The sequence below is a fragment of the Aphis gossypii genome, chromosome 3 (genome assembly GCF_020184175.1).
Source record: "Aphis gossypii isolate Hap1 chromosome 3, ASM2018417v2, whole genome shotgun sequence".
Classification (NCBI taxonomy): domain Eukaryota; kingdom Metazoa; phylum Arthropoda; class Insecta; order Hemiptera; family Aphididae; genus Aphis; species Aphis gossypii.
In genome coordinates, this window is record NC_065532.1 from 13,110,527 (window position 1) to 13,135,558 (window position 25,032).

At 27.0% G+C, this 25,032-nt stretch overlaps 1 protein-coding gene across 1 annotated transcript in view; it reads right to left on the reverse strand.

Annotated features, from left to right (window-relative positions):
- The window catches only part of LOC114126848 (lachesin-like), a 75,983-nt gene that overhangs the window by 37,118 nt on the left and 13,833 nt on the right, over window positions 1-25,032 (reverse strand). The window contains exon 2 of the mRNA XM_027990884.2: window positions 1,955-2,058. Coding sequence (XP_027846685.2) covers window positions 1,955-2,058 — 104 coding nt within the window. The remainder of the gene's footprint in view (window positions 1-1,954; window positions 2,059-25,032) is intronic.

Below are 25,032 nucleotides of genomic sequence, written 5' to 3' on the forward strand. Positions count from 1 at the left end.
ACATAGTTTTTTAATACATTTCGGAGGTGTTTAATCTATATAAGTGTTAAATTATGTAAAAACCCGGCCGATTACTCAAAAACTGATTTTGAAATTTTCTAACTCATAAAAATCAAATAAGGAAATAAGTAATATAATAATCATATAAATTTATGATTTGTAAATAGTAAAATGTATACATACACATTAGTACATTACACAATGAGGAATGCAATAATTTAACTTTTAAGACTAACAATGTTGTTATTTAAAATGCGTATTTTAATTTTATTAATTTTTAAGCATACTAATGCATATTAAGTGTTTTATTTTATGTTTTTGTTATACTTTATAATAACAAAGTTGAAAGATAATGGATACCTTATTACATTTTTTATTTTTATTATATTCTATAATGTACACTAGTGTGCCAATTTATATTAAGTGTATAGTCCTCAAAATGTAGTTTGTTTATTTTGTAAAAATGTATTATCGCTATAATAATACCGAAATACTTTCTTTCTAGATAGTTAAAAAAAAAAAAAATATATATCCGTAATAATCGATAAATTGTAGGCGAAAATAAAATTATTTAATCTTTCTTATTAACCTTTCTGGGATTATGAAGAATATTACTGTAATTTTATCACTATTAGTAAATTATATCTCAATAATAAGCTATGTAATTAATGATATAAGACATTTCCTGATATTTACTTAAAACCCAAAGTTGACTCATAATTATTATTAACCACAATAATTAAATTGTGCGAGAAAACAGTGTTCATTATTCATTAGTTATGATATTATAACTTATAAGGCATCCCAAAACAAATAAGTGCGTATTGAATGTGTTTGTGTACGAATATATAAAATTCGATAATAACTCGAGCAACCATGTTGTTGAAATATACGCTCTAAATCTCTTAATGTATAGGTACAGTAATTGTAAGATGATAAATTAAGAAACACGAAAATCTCTTTTCAATGATTTTAAACTTACCTAAACAAAATTCTGGACAAAAAAAAATGATAACCGCGATAGAAAAATAGTATCAAAATCGAATAAGCGATTATATTCGATAGAATTATTAATAATAAACCACACAAGGTGATTCACTAAATTTGCTCACTCCCACTGTTCTTTGAATAACGAATTTATTTAAATTCTTATCCGTGGAATTTTCAGTGTACTTAATTTTCATATTTTAAAAAAAACTTTGATTTATTAATATAAGTTTTATTACCTATAAGTACCAATTGAGGATTGTCCAGTGAGGTTAACCTAACCTAGTTATTCAAGTGAGAATTACTTTCTTTTCTGCAAGTGCCAATCAAACTTCTTCTTTGAAAACGTTGATGTTTTGAAATTCGAATGAGTAGTTTTTTAGTAATTTAGTTTTATGGATTAAGGGTTATAATAGGGTTATATTATGGGAGTGTGTTAGAAAATTATAATTATAAATCTAGCAATACTTTATAATTTGTAAAATTTATCAGAATACCTATAATAAATATTAGATCTAATAACTATCATATATATTTAATATTGGTATAAATAAACCATTATTAAGGATTATTATCTTTAGAGTATTATACATTTCAATAGCTTCTATTAGTAATGGCCTACTATTTTTAATTCCGATTTTGAAATACAACAATATGTCAAACAATTATTATCTGATTAATAATTTACAAGATAATTTAGTGATTATCATTTGAAAAAAATATGTTTGTATTTTCCCTGGAAACTCTTTAAGACTTTAACGGTAATTATACATATGCATTTGGAAATATGGCCCCTATATATACTAGAATTACAATTTGAAAAAGTCAGAATTCGTATAAATTAGGTAATTATATAGGTATACAAATAAATAAGAGCTTGATTCAAATTTGAATTTGAATATCTTGAAATTCGGATTTCATGTCCACCACTTATGTATACATATATATCAGCCATCAATACACTTACCTTGAAATTGTGTAAATCTTGAACCACGCAGGTGAGCAGGGCGTCTTTGCCCACTATAACAGTCACGTTTGGTACCGGTTCTGGGAACCACGGTCGTCGGGAGTCTGAAACGATAAAAATGGATATGGTACTACGATTATAATAGAAACCTTTAAAATTGTGGTCGTGAAAAGATCAATAAAAAAAGTGGGTAAAATTGAGATTTCGAACGGTATAGGATTCGACGTGAAGCAACTTTAATTAGCTAATAGGGACCACGTGTGCACGTATAGTACCAAAGTACCCACCTATAATAGGTGTGCGTTACTATAAAATCGCTTATACAGTCGGATAGATATGCGGTCCACACGTTTATTAACACGGACCATACCTATACCCGGTGGTTTAGCGATGGGTAAAGTATATAGATAGTGGGCGGCACTATATAATATGTGTGTACGTGAGGCAATACCACGACCAAGGTATGCACTCGTGCTATCGGTGGCGGGATGATGGGCCAGTGCCGGCGTATTAACGATCCTTGGCTGTCCGTTATTTTATTTCCCAAGCGTCGGGCTATAGGACCCGAAATTAAAATACGTATTTTAACGATTATTATAAAACATTGTTATAGTTATTAATTATTATTTTTCTTATCGATATATCGAATAGTGGTTATTCCTAAACGAGGATAAATTTAAAATCCTTGACGAGTACGCGACACTCAGTCGCTAAGATAATTGAGCCATTGCCACATGTGTTCTAGTTCCATAATCTTTGAACGATTTTTCATGCCGCAGTCGAAATAATGATATATATACATTTGTACATATTTGTACCTCCCTAGTTGGTACGTATTGTATATTATACATTTTAATGCATAAAAAATGATAATTTTATGTTTTACGTCTGAGACATAATTATTTTTGCATATGAATCGTTCCCTCAGTCGTGAAAATGAAAAAAAAAATCAATAAACGATTTTAAGTTTAATAATTATCGTGTACACACTTTTTATTGTTTTATAATACATTGTCTGTATACACAGAAATCTGTTTATGATGGAATGGTTCTATTTCTGTAGTTTGCTTACATTTACTTAAATTATAATTTACTCACGCACAGAATCGACGTAAACATAATATATTTTTATAATTAAAATATTTGTTACTCTCGGTTGTCGACATAGGTTTATTCAATAATGATAGTTACCGGTTTAAAATGAAGAAACATTTTGTAGTTTTTTTTGATTTAAAACTGCATATACGTCAAGGCGTATTTGTCATCAAAAAATTATTATAATACAATACTGGAACGTGAATATAATTTTTATAAATTTGAATAGTACGTACAACTAAGTGAATAAACTCAAGCAATAGAAAAATTTATAAATACGGATAAAATTGTATATATTTTATGAAACAATTGATTGGTAAACTCTGTAATCTTTTTATTTTATTTTTGAGTATAAGAAAATTTTGGATTTTAGAAATATAAGATATGCGCACATTAATCGTTGTATCATAGCCATCACTTTTTACTTCCTTATTTTTAAATCACCTAAAATCACATATAGGGGCATATCCGCTGTAAGATCTATTCTTAAAAATCTCTTGTCGTCTTAAAAGAAAATGTTACACGATCTATTGTAGTTACGTTTCATAGTCAATAGCGAATGACTCCTTTATCGAATAATCCATCTTCAAATTTAAGAAAAATATTTTAGAAAATAAACAGTATGTTTATTGAACAAACAAAATAATGTATAAATCGTATAATATTATACGTAGCTATTTAAAATTCTATATTGCCGTACTGATACGACTGATTTTATGGACGTTATACGTTATAATTTGGGATTCCACTATTCTGCGGAAAATGAAGACGACCGGAATTGCAGTTGCAAGACGTTGGAATTCTGCATTAATTATATAATTTATTTATGACATACGCGATTTGCGAGTTTTCAATATTATGGGCCAAGTCTTTTAGAAAGTCAATATCACATATCTACGAACGGTGTATTTAGAATTACAACTTAATTAATTAAATACGAGTTTCAGTCGCAACTATATATCCGGGCAAATATTTTAGTCTAGCAAACTAATTTTACGAGTTATAAACAAGTGTAAACATAAATATATGGTATCATATAATGAGTGGTATACTAACAATAATAATAATATCAAATATGTACCCACAAAACTACATACAATATGTTTTATAATACAATTGTCTTGGAATTTGTTGGTGATGTTTTCACGTGCAGCGGTTGGTTATTTTATGTAACATCTAAAGCTATATTAAAATAATGATATTATACGGTTACTAACTCGCAAAAAAAAAAAAAAATAATCATTGAATGACGAACTGTCGTAATGCTTTTACGATCTGTCATAAATGTAATATAAAACACACACACGCGCGAGAGAGATGAGGATAATGTGCGAGGCAAACAAAACAATAATGTCGTCGCAAAAATAGTATACTCGCTTTATACGTTTCGATGATAGAAATATACAATATTATATACTTACCATACAATATTATGTGTAAATTATGACTAACGACGAATAAATATTTATTAAACCATAAGTCAAATATACGTAATGTACGTGTACGCATATTTGATTATAATTATTTTTTGCAACAAAAAAAATAAACACTACATTTGATTTTTCGTGTCGTCTTGTCGACGTGTAGTCAATATATTATAGTAGTCATGTCAAATTAGTATTCACAATCATGTATGGATACACCACCATCGGAGTGGACGTTCGAAAAATGGTCATCGAGAATTAATGCACAATTAACGATTGTCGAATAAAATATAATATGAAACGACGTAGCATAATATTCCACAAAGTCATGTGGGTGGAAGAAAAATAATAATAATAATAATAATAAAAAAGTGCAGGAAAGGACAAAGTTTTGGCGCGCATTTTAACGTCTTAATTACAATATGGTCTCAGCCGTGTACGCGGCCGGCTTTAACGGTTTCTCGGGGGGTCCATTAGTCGGGTAACTTTTACTCGACTGTTTTGTACAAATAACGGACGTGGCGGTGGCGCGTGGTCAAAACGACTTTTCCAGATGACCTAATTTTCGCCGTTTTATTTATTTATTTTTTTCGTACCCTTGTCTAAATAAAAACAAGTCTATCGCCTACAACTTTTCTCGCTCGTTTTACTAGTCCTACGGTAAATAACTCTTTCGATCCAAATAATAATCGTCACTGTTCCCACTCACAACTCGCAATGAACGTCATCGATAAAAGTAGTATATTCTTGCGCGCACACACGGGTGTTACAGGTGTTTCTTATGTGTACGACGCATGCAAAGTAATATTATATCGTGTCACACTTTTCCATTTATATATGCTTTGCTTTATTGTGGCAAATCTCGTACCTTTTAACTATAAAAATAAATGCGCAAGCATCGGAAGTTATCATACGTCGAACATTTTTTATTTTTGAGGATACGCAACGACTATTGTACCCACTTCAGGACGACATATCTTACGGCTACACATTATTCTACCACAACGTCAAATTATCGTTATGCTGTAGTTATTATATTATTATAGCTGTTTTGGCGGAAACGTTTTTAACAGTATGTTAAAGGGGAATCACATTTATATGTAATAATAATTATCATTGTATTATTCAACTTATTTTAAGAGTTTAGGTTTACAGTTGTGATGAATACGCAATGGAACGCTTAAAGACGTGTGTATACACTGATTGCTCACCGTACGTCGAATTTCGTGCTCGTCAACATATCTCTGTTATATTACCATATCTGGTATAGGTATCAAACAAAAAATTTATATCATTATTATATTTTCAAGGATTCGTCGCCAAAACGCTCGTGTGTATATGTGGATAGTGTGACCATGACGACTATAAAGAGAAACAGACAACATACAGTATAATAATATTATATATGTGGTTTTAATACGGGTTGTAAGATAATTTAACGCTGCCCTTATTGTGACGTGAATAAGGGTTGGGTATGTAGTTTTTTCACCGGCAGACATATATTGTTTATTTTTCTACTATAGAAACATTTGTTTTTCATTTAATATAACTTATATAAGCTTTTAAAATGTATAGATAAAAAATAAAAACAATATCAGTACAAATAATAATAACAATATACAAAAGAAATGAAAAGTTTGCAGGTATTCGCTATAATAGTATCTACGCGTTATCGGAAATATTTGACAATTGTAATTGGGAAATTATGACGATTCCTAAACAATCTAATCTCTCGAGTTTAGAGTTAAAATAAAAAAAATGAAAAATGAATACTTTAGTTGAGTTTTGTCATCTCTGTAGTAAATTAGATAGTGTTAAAGTGATGATATATATTTTATTGTTTTAATTGCTGTTTTAATCTCAAATGTCTGAAGACAATTTATATAAATTAAAAGTATAAGTAAAATTTTAGTTTTTCTTAAATTTCACGTAGTTAATAATTTATTATAAAAAAAAAGAAGAAAAATGTTAAATGTATCAATTGGATGTTTCATACTTTTTCATTATTGAAGATTTCTGAAAAACGTCATTTGACCCCATGTTGATGTAACAATATGAAAATAATTTTAAGTACACAGTAGTATAATAAATACGAGAATAATATGTAAGACAATTTAGATTTTCCATAAATAATTATTAAACTTATATGATTTGTAAATATTATTATGGCTACTGTAAAAAGGATATCTTAAATAGTACCTACAGAAAATACGAAATAAAAACTTGCAAACCAAAATGTTTAGATCTGGTTCTGATTTTTGAAAATCATAAGAGCACCCAAAATTTCACATTGGGTTATAAATATTATTTAAAGGTCACAATATAATATAATACACGATTACATTAAAAACTGTAAAAAATTCAACATACAAAAGTAGTAAAGTTAATATCCTTTACTTTAGTTTTTGATAATAGATTAATTTACTTTAATTCTAAACGAACGATTAAAATTTATTCTTCTTAACACGTATAATTTCCACGTGGGTCAAGTAGTCCACTTATATATTTTTATTTCTCAAACATAGCCAATATTATTATTTTTGAATAAAAATGAAAAATTCTAGTGTAGTTTATAACAATACCTAATATTAAATTAAACAACTTAATTTTAAAATTAGAGTATTAGTTTACGAAGAAAAATAAATAAATTTTTAATTGATCATGTTAATTTTTTATGACATTATAATGTCGCATGAAATAAAGCAACTATCAAAAACGCAGATTATGCGATTTTCGTTTCGTATTGCGTGTAAAATGTGTTTTGACTTTTTACAGTGTCACAACGAAGACATAATATGAGTCTGAATGCCATTTGTAGGGTGAAAAAAATAACACTTAAGTAGGCATCTTATTCTTATCTACAGCAGTGTTCAAAATAGTTTTACTTGATACATGAAATTTAAAATATTTAGTATATTTTAAACGATATGAATCGTGAATATTGATTCGTTTTCATTTATCAGTTAATGTGCGTTTGTTTGAAAAAAATTAATCGTGAATTCGAGTCATTTATCGACGAAAAATATTGTTTGCGTTTTTTTTCCGTATAGTATACAAAATTACTATTTTACTTTCGTATAAAATTATAATATATTATATATATTTTATAATGATAGTTCTTAACATAGCATTGGGGTTATACAAGCTATATATTTAGTTATACGCCCTTTATGAGCTTTTATACATATGCATAGACATATTATATAAATTATATCAAATTATTGACTATATAATATTTTTATCAGAATATCTTGACATAAAAAGTTTGTTGTTGAGACAATTAGTGTACTATAACATTATTTTAACTAAATTATTATATACATTTTAACGTATCAGTTATACATCTATTCTGTAACTAATCGTATGACTATATAATATGAGAGTAGGTCAATAGTTAGTAATATGGTTAGAGATAATATTGGAGTAAAAAAAATATGATTGACATACCCATGGCTGGACCAAAGGTAATAATTAATAATAATAAATATGACGCGATGAATGCGAAATTACATAGGCAACTCATCATACGTAGTAAATAAGTTCAATTTATTAACTTTAAAACATATGTAAAGTAAAAACCAGAATACTCATTTGAAATTTGTAAAATATAATTTTAAAATTGTCGATCCTTACTGGCTTAAGTATATAAAGAAGGCGTTTGATAAACCGATAAACCACCAATGTGTGAAGTACCCATGCTTTGGTTTGCAAAATTGGTTTGGATCGCTTTGTTATAAGTGCAAACACGATGAATTTTACGAGAGAAAAGCCATATATTTGAAGGATTTACGTATAAAAAATATTTTTTTTCACTTGGATTCTTATATAGATTCATGTAATAATTTGAATGTATAGAACTGATATGTGCACTATGTGATAGTGAGAGTTTATCATCTGCTGTGGCCAATAATATTTATTTTGAGGATCTATGCCCTGAATTATAAATTATAAAATTATAAGAAATGTTAGTTTTTTAATCAAAAATATTATTATTGTTTGATTTAAATTTTTCCAGTTTAGTAGTAACACAATTATTAATAATTACAAAATAACTATTCTTTTATTTTTCTGAGATACAATCAAGTGAAGAGATTTTTTTTGTATTTAAAAAAAAAATAAATCATTGTTGATACCTAGTATGATATAATTTTTCAAGGTATAATACTATAAAATATAATATTTATTAAGTTATTATTTCTTACTTTAATACAATGCATAATGTGGATGAAATTCGGTTGAAAAATATAAAACATGGTTTGACAGTCTTTTTATCTTGGCTTGTTAGAATATTTAATTTTTCTTCCTGATTTATGACCTGTTTACTGTTAAGACTGTGCTCAATGAAATAACAAATATATTTGTTTTTAAACTGTATATAATATAAAATACGATTATCACAATATACATTTATTAATGTTAATTAATTAATTAATTTTAGTAAAATTCAATACATTGAATATTATAATACATTGATATTCCCGGTTTTCGACTATGGTTAGAAAAACAAAAATATTTTGAAAATAATATGATAGGATTATCAATTTTTTAATGCTAAATTGAATATATTATACTTATTGCGTCTCTGAGTTTATTAATACTACAATTCCATGACTCATTGGTGAAAATTATAAAAATGAATAATAATTATGTGTAGTAATTGCTCATCAGTATAATAAACTATGACTGTGATTTGATTATTTGAAATCCAAAAATTTTGTTATGATATAGTTAGGTATTTGTTATTTTTAGTTACCTATATTTTAATTTTTAGAAAAAAAGATATATAATTATGACGTACCTGAATATATTATGTATGTTTGTATATAGTAAATATTGTGTTTATACAATATAGAAATAACTGTAGCTTAAAATATATAGAAAATACATTGTTTTAAATCTAAATTGACGGAAAATATATTCTTTCTAGAAATGTTTTTTTTTCTTCACTTGTTACTTTTTTCCCGGTAATTTTTAACTCAGTAATTTTTTTCTAAGGTATTTTACCGGAAACTATCCAACACAATCCAGGCTAATTATATTCTCCAGAAAATTGGCATAAATAAATACCAATTACATTTCTTAACAATATTTACAGGCAATCAATAAAAATGTTATCACATGCCGTATTATATTTATCAATGTGTTATCAAATCAAATTATACTTATATACAATTAATAAACGAAAATTGCAAATAAAAAGGTTAACTATTAAAATTAATTAATTGTGTAGTAGATATACATACAATTTGTTATTATTAAATTTGTCGACAATATAAAATATCTGATTATTTTTTTTTAACACAAATGAAGTGTATTTTGATTGCGTTTGTCAATTATTTGACAAAGCATTTTTAACAAATTGCACAACTATAAACCATTAGTTATTACTTATCATACAACATTTTTTTGACCATTTGAATGGTACAAAATACAAATAATAGATTATAATGTTTTATCGACGAACCGAAATTATGATTATGATCGTTTAGTATTAAAAAATAAAACATGAACCAAAAAAGGCGTCACGTACATTTCAATCAAAAAAATTACCTATTATATATCGTTTATTCATTTATTTTCATAATTTTTTTGAGATATATTAAATCTTCAGAGTCATTTACACGTCAGAATTTATTTAGTTAGGTAGTTAAAATTTAAGGAAAAACTACATAAGCTTCTAACATCACATTTACGAAACCGCCTTATGCTCTCCCGTGTAAAATAACTTTAATTTCAAAAGTTTTAGACACGTTGCTTATTTTTATTTTCAACAAATATAATATTATTGTAGTTAAATGTTTTCACGAGAAATGTTTCTTTTATTCAAAAAATGTCTCGTACTTGACGAACAAAACAGTTTCACGAATATTGTATAAAATGTAATTACAGAGCGAAAAAGAGGGAAAGAGATAGAGTGGTGGAAAGCCATAAGTATAGTAGATAAAACACAAAACAAACGTTTCTTCAAAAATAACATTTAAAATCTGTGTATCGTAAAGTGGGGTCACATGGTCGAACGTCTTATTTTCACCGTTGCCAAGAGCGATTTTATTTTTATTTTTTCGGCCCAAGGATTTAGTCGTATAGGTGAAGTTATCAGATTTGTTGATATTATATTTTTAACAATTTTCCTTTTATGCTTACTAGCTGGGGGTGTAATATTTTGACAAAATCAAAAAATCAGGTTTATGTTTTGTCACAATTTTTTGAGGTAGTAGTATTTTTAAGCACACGAAGCGTTATATAATATGCATGTATCACTATAACACAGAAATATGAAATGAAGAACTTGTTTTTTTTATAAACAATATTTCATAGTCAAATAGTTAATAACGCCCATAAAATATTTGTTATTACCTCAAGAATCATAGGTATACATATAGAATCCAATATTTCAAATAGCATTGTTTAATCTACATTATTACTTACTATAGCAGCGATATCCTAACAATTTTAAAACAGTTTAGTTCTATAAAACTACGATTTTCTTTACTATTTAAAAACGCGCTTAATTATGAATGAATGTACGATTAACACTTAATTAGTTTCAATGGTTTATAATTTTGAGAACAATAATTAAACCTTGAAGTCTTTTGTTAAGTTAAAAATATTGCATTACAAGTGTTTTAATATAAAATAATATCACACTAGAAGAAAAACACGACAGTATTAATAATAATTGTATTCCTATATCGTCATCATTCTCAATAAAAACAGAATAATAACAAATAGGTAGTTTGACAAAACTTAGGTATTGATGACTGAAACAAATTGAACGACTGTATATTCCATGTACATAAAATTTATAATGTATATACATATATTCATATGCTTTAGATATAATTCAAAGCTGTCCATCCAATGTACACGCGTGTGCTTCGAACTTTAACTTGACACCGAAGTAAACCGATGGCACATCAAATGCATATATCTATTGATAAGGATTGTCGTTTGCGTTACACACATTATACATGCATTATAAATTTATATTATTTTGAGTATTACGAATGCATTTATCAGTCGTCTGGAAAGTTTACGTGCCGGTAGAAGATAGGTAAGTACCTACCTATTATTATAAATTATAATACATCTCCAGTTTGAATCGAGGTCAAAGTTTTAATTGGTTCGTCATTTTTATTTAAAGTGTCGTGTGTATAGGTAACAGAAATCCACTCACATTAAAATCATATAATGATGGTAGACGAATAACATTGAATAGGTGCATTATATCATAATATAGATATTTAAATATATTATACCATATAATATATAATATATATATTATGTAATTTGTTAAATGTAATTAGAAGCAAAGCAATATTAATTATATGATTTAATTCTATAATGATTAGGACTCGAGGAGCTAAAATATGGAAGAAAAAAATTATAAAATTTAGATGAAATTATGTTAAATATACAAAAAAAAATAGTCAACATTTCTTTAAAAACATCTAATGTTGTAATTCATATAATTACAAATAAATGTATTTATTTTTATTACAAAAATGATGATTTTACGCCCAAGTAAATATGGCACATATGACATAAAGTAATAAAGCAATATTTGGTAGCTTAAGAATTTATATTTACTACTAAATTTATATAATGAGAAAAAAGGGTTCCTTATTTGCTAATTTTATTAATCTATTTATTGGTTTTAGGTTTATTTAACATACAATAAGTTGCAAAAAGAAAAAGAAAGAAAATAGTTCTGAATCGAGTAGTTCGCAAAGGAACTTTAAAATTAATAAAGAAGATAATTTGAGCTTATATAATACGGGGTAGTAGTCATGGGGAGTTATATAAGAAGTAATATAGAATTATAATAAAAATGACAACAATTGCGATTATAGATGAACAATAAATTGTTAAGTTAATAACTAATATAAGTCATTGTAACGTTACTCATTCTCAACGTCGATTCCATAATAAAGTAAAAAATCTAATATAGACTTTTATTGTGAAATTTGAATTATAATAGCTAATGATTAATTTACTATTAAAATATTTTATTTTTTAAATACTCCAGTTATATAAAAAAAAAAACGGTATAGAAACTTCGAATGATGTGAAGTAAAAGTTACAATCGAATAATCAATACCATAATTTGATGAAATATTAGTATAAGTTACAAGAATTATTATTTTTCAATCGAATACAATTAAATACAAAGAACACAATATCATTATAATTTTTTGATATATAACAGAATCTATTTGACCTTACTTTTACTTATCTTGTTATTATTAATTACGTTAATTAACATAATTAATAATACTTTTGTTACATTATTCCATAAAAATAAAGACTTTTATAAAAGTAAATTTCATTTATAAAAGAGTTGAACATAATTATTTAGTATTCAAATAATCAAATTGAACTTCAAAATCAATGTTTCGAGTTTTCCTTAAGATTTAAAATATTATACTTGATTACAATAATAATAATAATAATTATTCAAAAACATATTACGAATTATTATTGCATAACTCATATGGAATACTAAGAATTAAAATCGTCAAATAATAATTATTGAATCTGAATGCACTGAAAAGAAAATATTATTTCTATTTTTAAAGATAAAGTTTGAAACTATATTATTATAAATTATAATACTTTTGTGTAATATATATATATTATTTAATGATTACGTGAAGTTTGTTATTTAATGCAAATGCAGTTCGCTGAAACGCAACAATTTGTACGATGCTGATTCTATAACGAATTACGTTTAAGAAGTAAAATTTGTAATTAATTGGAAAATCCATGTTAAACTCATAATGGTTTTCTGATATTATAATATCAGAAAACTAAACTATTATTATTACATGTTTCACACTAAAATCAATAGAAATAATTGTAATTATTATTTTTTTTCGAAACAAAGTGCTTGTATTGAAAATTATTTACAGAAATTCTAATGAGCTTGTAAATTTTGTCCCGTAGGACTCTCATTCGATTTCATCTCACCACGTCAACTTTCCTCTTTTATCACTCTATCTGCGTACAATCAGTCGGTGTCCGTCAACAGAATCGCTTCAAATATGTTTTTAAAGTAATAAATTACAATTAATTGAATTAAATAAATTAAATAAATTGACTACCGATTACCTACTTGTAAGCGTGCGCTTAATAAAATTTAAAAAAATACATAGGTAACTAATATAAATGACAATATTTTTGTTTGATTTACAATTATAATATATTTTGTCAGAAATATGTATTGAAAGTATTGTAGTGAGATTTTCTTTCTTATTAACGGTACACGTGCTTAAGCGTTTTCTAGGAATTTGAATTCAAAGTATCCGTGTAAAATGACTGCTATAATTTCTTCTAAACAGTATTATTTTTTACATTAGCAGTATATATTTTTTTTTTTTTTTTAGACGACTGTTAGATAAACATATAAGTACTTATAAATACATATAAATATATTATTTTAGAATAATAATAACAAAAAATTGGAAATGTATTACAATAGGTACAATAGTTTTTTCCTCATTATAATTAATTAATATAATAAAGATTGTATACTATAATAGTTTTGCTAACGCTACATTTAGGAAGAACAAAAATCCAATTAAATATTTAAAGTAATTGTTTATATTCTATTGAAAATATTAAGTGGTTTTTGTGTTTTTTTTTTTCATTTTGGTAGATTTAATAAAGGTGCGTATATTAAAAGCACCTAGTTTACTAAGTAAAAAGTACACCGTAATACAGTGGATTAAATGTCATAACATAAAATGAAATACAACAATGTATAGCCATATAGGTAGGTATGACATAAATATTATTTCATGTCTATGTTGTAAAAAATAAGTAAACTATGTTTATATATAGCACTACAGTGGTCACTGGTCAGTGATGGTGCCTTTATAATAGTGATTTAAAACACAAAATCCAATTGTCAATAATAGAAAAATACGGTCAAAGTAGAAATAAAAAGAAATATAGTTATTGGTGGTTGTGTTAGGGTCTAAGACCACTGCTAACAGAGTTATTACGGAAATGTCCGAGTGGACACACGGGGTCAAACATAAATCGTGATGTTCATATAAAGCCACTACACACGATCGCTGATGAACACAATATAATTTTCAGAGATAAATACATTTGGTTATTGTGTATTGAAATGCTTGATATACTTTTCTATTATATTATTGTTATCTTGTAAGTATAATATAATATTATTTTTATTGTGTATAGATATAACATCTTAATTTATTGCCTATTGGTATTAATAACTATTTATAATTGATTATAATATTCTGCGATATTCAACGACTAAAAATGTGGTATACTACGATATACCCAGTGACGTATCCAGGGGGAAGGAGTTTGGGGGTTATAACCCCCCCTAAAGTGTCTTTGATACGCCTCTGGATCTACTTAAGTGGAAGGGATTCAGTCATAGATAATATAAGTGTTTTAAGCTTGTCGAATCAGCAACATTACATTTTATAAATTGTCATAATATATAAATAATATTATATAATGTCACAACAATTAACTGTACAAAATATATTACGACCGAGCTTTATTTATTTATTCATAAACATAAGCACATAATAATATTCACATTTAATGCTATAAAATATAATAATATGTAAAACATATATGTCACATAAACCGCTAAGATACTGACCGATTTCTAATGTACCAATAATATATTATGGCGAACATAATAACTATTAACAATACTATATTCATTGAATAAAAAATATTATTTTCTTTTCTTTTCAGTATAATCGTATACAACATAATTATAAATTGTTCTTATAATTACAATAATATGTAGATATACTTTCAGTTGTTTCTAAAATATTTTTAAGAGTAATTTAAAAATTGTTGGGAAGGTTTGAAACCCATATGGCTCCCACCCCTTATATTTATATATAAGCTATGATCAAATGTACTTTTATCGTAACGATTTAAAGAAAATCAACATTTAAAATTTTAAGATTTTATTTTTATCAATTTACAATAAAAGTATTGTACAGATAATATAGGCTACATATTATTATGAATTTTTATAGTTTGTGTTTAATTGTTGTTATAGCATAATACATAACGTTTCATTTACTTGTGTAGGTACAAATTTGTAATCAACTAATAACTAATAAGTTATTAGTAATAGCATAAATACGTGGTGTATTAATAAAACCATAGTTATGCATCTTAATTCGTATTTAAAATGTTAATTTGCATTTTGTATTTGCTTATACCTACCTATATAATATATTGTTTTATAATGAAAACATTTTTTTAAATATTCGCAGTCACATCGTTGGAATTAAATGATATATTTAATATTTACGTTCAATGAATAAACAATGTTTTCCTGACTGTAAGTAATTAAAATGTTGGGATGATTCATTTTTTTATTAATAGTGTATTCACAAATAGTTGGTTTAGACTAGCACAATTTTTTCTCAACGGATTCTCGTGTGTAAAGTAAATAGATTGTTATCCGTTTGCTCGCCGCAATGAATTATTATATTACGTTCTTTTTTCTTTCATCCAACAATTATTACTTTTTGTCCCTGTCGTATCGAACTATAAACTATGATACTACCTAATTAACTACATTGTACTCTTCGGTTACATTACATATCGTTTTCATATATATTATATAAGTGATATACCTACAGTCCTACACACTGTTATAAACGTTTTATTACTTGTGTTGTGTTTCTGACAAATAATAACGTGTTCACATTTTATTACCTCATATTATTATAGTACTTAATTTAATTTAATATAAAGTATACATTACAAAACTATTCAAGAATATAATACATCTTTTAAATGTTTTTTTAAATAAACAATGAATATTCAATTCAAATAACTGCAGTGTATATTTATTAATAAAAAAAACTATTTTTTATATTTCAAATATTTTAAAATAAATTTTATTATTCCTTCGTCCTAATTAATTTTTGTAATTTGTGTTGTTTTTAATTGTATTTATGTGAAATATTATTTCAAAATTGTATATTTTACAGTGTGCAATTGTAACTACAAATACATTTTCGAATAAAACAAAAACATACATAAATACAAATAAAAAATATAAACATATTTTAGCGTGTTAGTTATTTGTGAATAATTCTTAAAAAGTAATCTCGCAACAGTTTGAAAACTGTTACCATTATAAACACGATAAATAAGGATTTTTTTTTTTTAATTTTAAGCCTCCAGCATTGCTATGGTTAACCTTTAAATAAAAAATTAAAAAAAAAGTTTAGCAAATAAAATTGAGGGAAATTATGATTAAAGTTTTTTTTTTTTCGTTAAAATATTTGTTGGATTCGTAATAAACAATTTAATTTTTGTTCATATATAAAATGTATTTGCACAACTCTAGTTAGAATATACAAAGGGTTTTATCTAACAAATTAGCTTTTTAATAAACATAATTGTTGTACTTACATTACATAATTTTAATTTAAAGTGTCACCTATGTTATATTTGTTAGAAACATTTGCTGAAATTAATATAGTATAATTAATGTGTAAAGTAAATGAAAGAATTTTTTCTTTATTATCTTCATAATTATACAATCACGATTCATACTAAAAATAATATAAACGTTTCATATTATATGTTCAAACGTTAGTTGAAATTAAATAGGTACCAATTGTCTCGTACAATAATATACAATAATGCACCGTTGAATAACGTAGAATATTGTAACTTCATGTCTAACGATCATTAAATTTGCCAATACTCAACGCTCTGTAAGTCGCTGAACACTGTTTCAACCGCAAAATACTCATAAAGTCATAACAGTTCCTTAGGATGACATCGCGCCAAATAATTTATATCTTTTCTGCACGAATCAAGCTGCCACCATATTATAGTATAACCACCTTAAAGCTCGTCAACCATGGGTATTACAGTGTCAAAGACAACGCGATGGCCAACTACTGCAAGTGACTGATGTGCACATTGCAAACGTAATATTTTCTGAACACACAGCTTCTTTACGACGCTACAAAACGGTTTGTACACAATATATTATTATTAAATCTCGACGTTTCCCACGCAGTCCGTTCATATGCGATAAAGTATAAATTATTTTGGAATACTGCTATACATCATCACATTTACGTAATCCAATTACAATATCATTAATGCGATTAAATATAATTATATATGAAATAAATAATATTAATATCGCTTTTAATCTATTTAGAGACATAAATTTATATATTTAAATTATTATTAATATATTCTACGTGATTGTAATTATTATGGAATATTTCCAAAAGTATTTTCTAGGACCATCACATTATTATACCCACACAATCCAAAGCAAAAAGATAGACATTTGATTAAAACCACAATATTTAGAAGAAACTACGGTATACTTTAAGCCTTGAGGCGTTTTATTATTTTAATGCAATAACTGACAGAACTTCACAGAAATATCTACGTATAAGTAATACATATAAGGTTATGTAAATAGTATTAATGCATTTGATGACTGACGGTGGATTTTTATATCGTATGAATGCAGTTGTTTCTGAGTTATATGAAAAGCTATATATTACAGAGTTTCTTAAATGGTAGTGCACTTATTTTCTTAAAAAAAAAAAATCCACCCGACGAGATTCCTCTTTGACTTTTATGAACATTACTACCCGTGACCTCAGTCGGTTCAACACTACCTTAGAAGTTTCTACTGCAAGCTCAAGGTAATTAAAAACTACCTTAGATAAAACGATTTATCAAAAAATACAACCAAAAGAAACATTAAATTCGACGAAAATATATCTTTAAATTACGTATAATGTTTTAAAACGAATTACTGTAAGAAACAAGTACAAGTACACAAGTATATATAATTTACACCATGCGTATTATTTTGTCTTTGCCGTTTTAAATAAATTTTCGCATAGGTTAAATTATAATGTATTCAAATGTTATATTATTATATTATTCCGTTATAATATAGTTGTTAATCAATAATACGCGATGTAATCAAAATTTATTAAATAAATACGCGCACTTGTATGGTTTTTTGATTTTTAAAATATTATCAACCTATAGAGATTTTTTTTTTTTAATTTTGGAAATAACTTATATTTTATCCAAATTATTCTTCTGGCTCTAAAACACCGTATGCCAATATAATGTGCAGGCACAAAATCACCACTATAGGTGGGAGGGCGTGTAATACATTACTCTAGCGAAATGTCATGTTACACATCGTACGGGCGTATTTTGTTAGCGTATAACACGAGGATCATTTCGATGCACGGTATATGCAGGTTTGAATTTGTTTTAAATTCATTTCTCTCAGTCGTATCGAATAACGCGTAATCTATGACGCGTGAAAAACATTGCCGGCTTCTACTCCAATGCTTGTAAATGCATTTATGATATGTTTAATAATGTATTATTAATATACCTATATAGGAGTACCTGCACAGCACTGGGCGTGTAAACATTTTTGTTAAATTGAAAAATCTGCTAAGTAACATTGATTTATTGAGTCAACAAACCACGCATTTCACAACGTTTTAATATCGTTTTACCCTTTTATTTCCCATCGGAACGTCCGCTTCCATTCCGCTCAGCCATCAACGACTACCCGCGTATTTATGTTGTATTAAAAATATGTGCGCTTCGTATACATTACTAAAACATTTAGATCGCAATACAATAATGAAACGATCGCACAATGTACAACGTGTAATGATGCATAATAATAATTATTATTGTCGTCCGTCAAATGGTCATGATCGCTTCAATATCTAATTGTACGAAGCCATCAATAATGGTATTTGCGCCTTAAAAATCAAAGACTTTAAGCTATTGTTTCATTCATGTTCTAATCAGGTTTTATACAATTTGAAGAAGATGCAACTATTATGATAAATTTACAATTGTGTATATTTGAAGCTCGACAACGGGATGGTAGAAGAACATTAGGGAAAGTAATTAAACAATTTTTAATACAACTCTTGATATGGGGTATTCCTCTTGTACGCCCTACATTAATAAACTTCTGGAATTTTTTTTTTTCGTTGAAGTAATATCATTTTTTTTTTTTTTTTAACTAATTTTACAATTTATTACTGTACATTTAATTATTATTATAGATTGTAGATATTCTTTTGTTTAAATAAAATATAATGAAAATATGAAGAAAAAAAACTTGATTTTTAAATACCAGTATAACCATCATATATTTTTCCGTTCCACCATACATTTGAGTAAATGTATAAATTCTAACTCGAAACATATCAGATAAAAATTACCTACACGTAAGTATCTACACGAAACACTGGTATGTACCTAAGCTTCTATACAAATAAAAAAATTGAATTATGTATAGAAGTTTATATATTACATCTTGTGACCAAAAAATAATATAATCTCATAAACAAATAACAAACGAAGATATTGAAACAAATTTTCTTACTATTTTATTAAATTTTTTGATTGAAGGCTTAAATGTGGGTTATATTTTATTTTACACAAAATAATTTTATGCAAAATAAAAACATCTTTCATTCAATTTTTTACAATTGCAATTTGAATGCAAACTCGATGAAATTGATTTTCTATACTGTTTTGTATCATAGGTTATAGATAATAAAGATAAGTCTAGACTATACATAATATAGTATACCTACTTTAAGTTTATATTGTTATAACATATAACTAGGGCTGGGGCCTGGGATCTATATGCAACAGTATGTATTTTTTGTAACTTCTGATTATTGTTTTTGCCTGTAATTTATACGAATCAGCTAATGATGATGTAATTAAGTGGTATTCTTATTTTACATATTTTTGCATACTTTGGACAAATTGAATAAATTAATATTATTGCATATTTTGACTATAAATGCTAAAAACGCATGTTTTATAGTACATTTCAGTTAGGTTTTTATGACGTTTTTACGTCATACAATATTGAACGGAGTTTTAGTTAATATAAAAAATTAGAATATATTATTAAGATCTAACAGAAGATTGTTTAGTTTTGAAAATTTAAAACACCATGTAACTGTTTCGTGTAATACATCTGAATAGTTTTAATAATTAAAAAAAATATCTTATTAATTTTAAAACGTGTTAATTTTTTTTTTTTTTTTTTAGTGTATTTTAATATTTCATCATATATTATTTTTGCACATATTTAATAAACCAAATATATATTTTACAATTTTTTATTACACATAAATCCTGGCTCATAACGTTATATGTATTTAATTATAATATATTTATCATTATTTCATCTCCGAGTTAACTCGGAGAAACTTACAGGATTTTTTTTACTATAGGAACTTATATATACGTATAACCGTTTACCTGTTATATTTTGTGTGGGAACTAACACTTAACTCCATACGATTTTGTATATGTATAAATGGTACAATAAGAATTGTTACTATGTATGTATGTCGCGCAAGTATCTTGGTATATTACACAATATTATATTATTATGATTAACAATAACACCTATAATATGTAATAGCTGGCGCGCGTTATACCACGCTGACCTGTGACCCGCGTGATTTCAAAACAAATGCATCGACATAAATCTCTCAGAAAACTTTTAAAAGTATTTTTCACCCAACGGAAACTTTTCGTTATTTTATTTTTTATTTTTTTTTTATCGTCCAAGGGTTTGATAGGTCGCTTTCAATCTGCACACGCGTTAACTGCTCTTGGGACGACTGCAGTGTTGACAAATGATAGGGAAATGATAAATGCGAATAGTAAAGTTTTAGGTTGTTTTTTTTTTTTAACTCGTGTAAAGAACGGCTCTCGAATCCCAGATTTCGCTGACGAGCTGGCCAACTACTATTCGGGAGAAAGTAAAAGGCTTATTACATTATATTACACAACAGCGACTCGCAATGGCGTGCTAATAATATAATGTCTTATAGGAATATTTTTTTTGTAAAACGCGTTACACGAGAATAACGGAAAAGATATACAGTTGAAAATTAAGAGGAACAGTAATGATTATTTGCGTAGAAAAATGAATAACAATATTTACGAAAACCAATATTAACACGAAACCAATCTAAACCAAATCGAATAACTCTTAGATATGTATAATGTATAATATATAAGTAATAAGTAGGTGCGCTTGTATTATATAATTATTATACTTAACATACAGGCACGAAGTTTGAAAACATTTTAAATGATTAAGTAAATATGATTTTACATTCATCGCAAAATGATTGCATATAAATAGAACGCGACTTATTTGTTCCTAATCAATGTTAAGGGTTATTGTATTATCATTTTATGCATTGCTTATGTAATGTAATAAATAATTGTATGAAGGCTATATTACCTATTATAATCGATTGAACTAAGTGAACTAGTGATGTTTTATACTACTCGTATATCCATACATAGAGATGGCAATTATGTAAATTAGTTATTGTTATTTGAAAAAAAATATATATAAGGAAAATATTGCACCTTTCTTGGTTTCTTTGCAATGCAATTGTATAATTTAATAGGCTGTAAAATATACATATCCCATTCAGAACGTTATTATCGACTTTAACATTGAACTGGATTCTATGGTGTACTTTATATATTATATTTTATGAATTTTTCACTTTGATTAAATGAATTCATTCTTAGAATAGTTAAATTTGATTTAAATCATTATTGAGATATAAGTATCTGAATTGAATAAATATTATTATCAATGAACAAGTATGATGAAAAGATTTATAGAAATAATTTATTCACTTTTTTTGCTTCTTTATGATATTATAATACTGTATCAATATTTATTATTTAGATAGCTACCTCTAAGCAAGTAGAAAAGGGTACTACTTAGAACTTGGAAGTCTGTATAACGTTTATTGTATATTACAACAATACGCATAGTTATTCGAGCAAATAAGGACGGATATTTTATTAATATAAACCTAGTAATTAAGTCACAATAAAATATAATATTATGATGAATAAAAATACTGCTCATTAATATTGAACAATTATTTTTGTATGTAAGCCTTTTGATAACAACTCACACTAATAATTATTAAATAAAAAATAGTAATTGCTAAGTCGTATTTGGTATGAATCGCAATCACTTAAGTCCTACGAAAAAATTGAGAATAATTATCGAATACGACTGAATAGGAAATGAAAAAATTTTAAAATAAATAATAACAAGTCGTTTCAAGTTAAAGCATATTATCTTTTTTTCGTAATGATAATATACATAGGTACTGAAATGGATACTTTTGAACACTCTTAACTCCATATATATTAAACTAACTTAAATAACGTGCAATAAGTTTAATATAATTAGTGATTGTAACCTTTGCTCGATGGTTTGTGACCAAGATTTATTTTTATTACACAATCTATTTACATAACAATGCCAATAAACAATTTTAAAAATCGATTTGTCTCAGAATTCAGCAAAATAAAACACGTAAATTAAATCTGTCCCACACTATATTAATGTTATTTTTATCCTCGATAAATATCCAAAGTTAGTATAATTACAATATAACTATCAAGAATTTTCAGTTCTTACATTTAAATTAAAATTCGTGTCCTCGGAACGCTCGTCCTACGACTGCAGCGGGTTGTTAGATTCGTGATAAATATACAAATAGCGGAGTGACTGTGTGGGTAAGCGAGTTGTGAATGATGGAAGAGTAGATGTTCGAGGGAAGAAATAAAATGGAAAAAAAATACCAAAGTAAGACTGCGCGTTTTAAAATACGAGTTAGGGTGGAAACGCGCACAGTATAGAAAGCCGACATAAAAACGTCGAATCGGTTACGTGTTCGGCATTTTTCCGAGTGCAGCAACAGCGGCTATAGAGATGCCACCGTCGCCGAGACATTTCCTTTTCCGAGACGGATTTAATTCAATAAGACCAATACGCCGAGTGTACACTGCAGCAGTCTTTCAGGGCTCATAAAACACATTCGTGGCAGACCCTGCCGCGGACGACACATTATACGAAATGGTCCGCGTAGAATTATTGACGTGAGTGCGGTGTGCGCGACCGTTATGTCTCTTTCCGCTTTTACTATCATTATATTAATATTATTGTTGTTCTTATATTATATTATTACTGTTTTATTAGTTGCATACACAAATGTGGACGAGACAAGTGGTATAGGTACCTAGCTTATAATGTCGTAGCACCAATATAATGATAGCAACACATAATAATATAAATATCAGTTCACGTCACTTTTATTAGACATTACGCCGAAACTAATTCAATCACACGAGTCCGAGTAACCCATAGTCAATTTTCAATCCGTATTATTATTTTACTCGCACATCTCCTATACACGTTATACAGGACCTCTCGGTCTTTCTCACTTTCGCCGCCATATCGCTCTCATCCCATATTTATCCTCTCTCTGTCCTTCTTTTCTATACCTACCTCTTCGCAAATATAGAAACACTCCGAGGACATGGAGATAAACGCCGCCGGTGGCGGTGTGCCATGAATTTATAATGGTATAGTTCCGAGAGGCCAAAAGGACACTCAAGTTTCACGCGCGGATGATAAATTCTGTTGATCTCGGTAATCGGAAACACACCACCACTACGCGGTCAAATCCTGTGCTCACGCGTATTTCTAGTTTTCTACAACGATCGCATTTTCTATCTTTCGCCCTCGACTATACGTAGATGGAAGTTAAAAATAACATTTTCCACATATTCGATGCGACTCGTTAGTCGTTTGCAGACTAAACACTTTTTATACACAGTGTAAATTGCTTTGAAATTTTATAGCGTTTAGGTGTAATATCCTATACCCTCTTTTGTCCGTACCTACCTATCTATAGTATTACAGAAGTTTCAAAAGTCCGATTTGTTTTTAATTATAATATAAAAATAAAATGTACCTAGTTTCTAGTTATTTCACTCATCATATCCGATTTTTATTTCTAATAGCAGACAATATCCTTATAATTTTATATAATGTAACGGCAGAATAGTGATAAAAAATTCTTAGTAAACAACTGATTTATTTATGAACAATTAAGCGTTCTGTATAAAAGCAGTCACTTGTTATTAAATATGTATATAATAAAACGCGAACAAGTGAAAAAATACTCTACGAGAATTATACATTATAATAGTTCTGCGTGTTTCTATTATATAAGTAGGTAAGCGATGTACCCGCGTAATTTATGAGTATAAAAAATGTATAGACGACTTCTTAAAAAATTATATATTATATTATGCACATTCTAAGTTGAATTTATACTCAAATGTGCGTTACTAAAAATGTCAAATTTGAGAAAATCATTACCTAATAATAAATCTTATATATTAACACTTATAGACAATATGTATAATATATGTTAAACTTTTGAAACAATAATTACAAATTCGAAATTTTATTCATTTTCTTATAGTCAGTAATATAAAATAACTATGAAGTTACTTATATGGATTCAAATAATGTTATAGAAACCAATGATAACGGTATTGGTGACCATGACATTAGACTAGGTACGTGTCGATTTACGGATAGACATGAACACAACAGGAATAATATGATTATTTAATGTACCT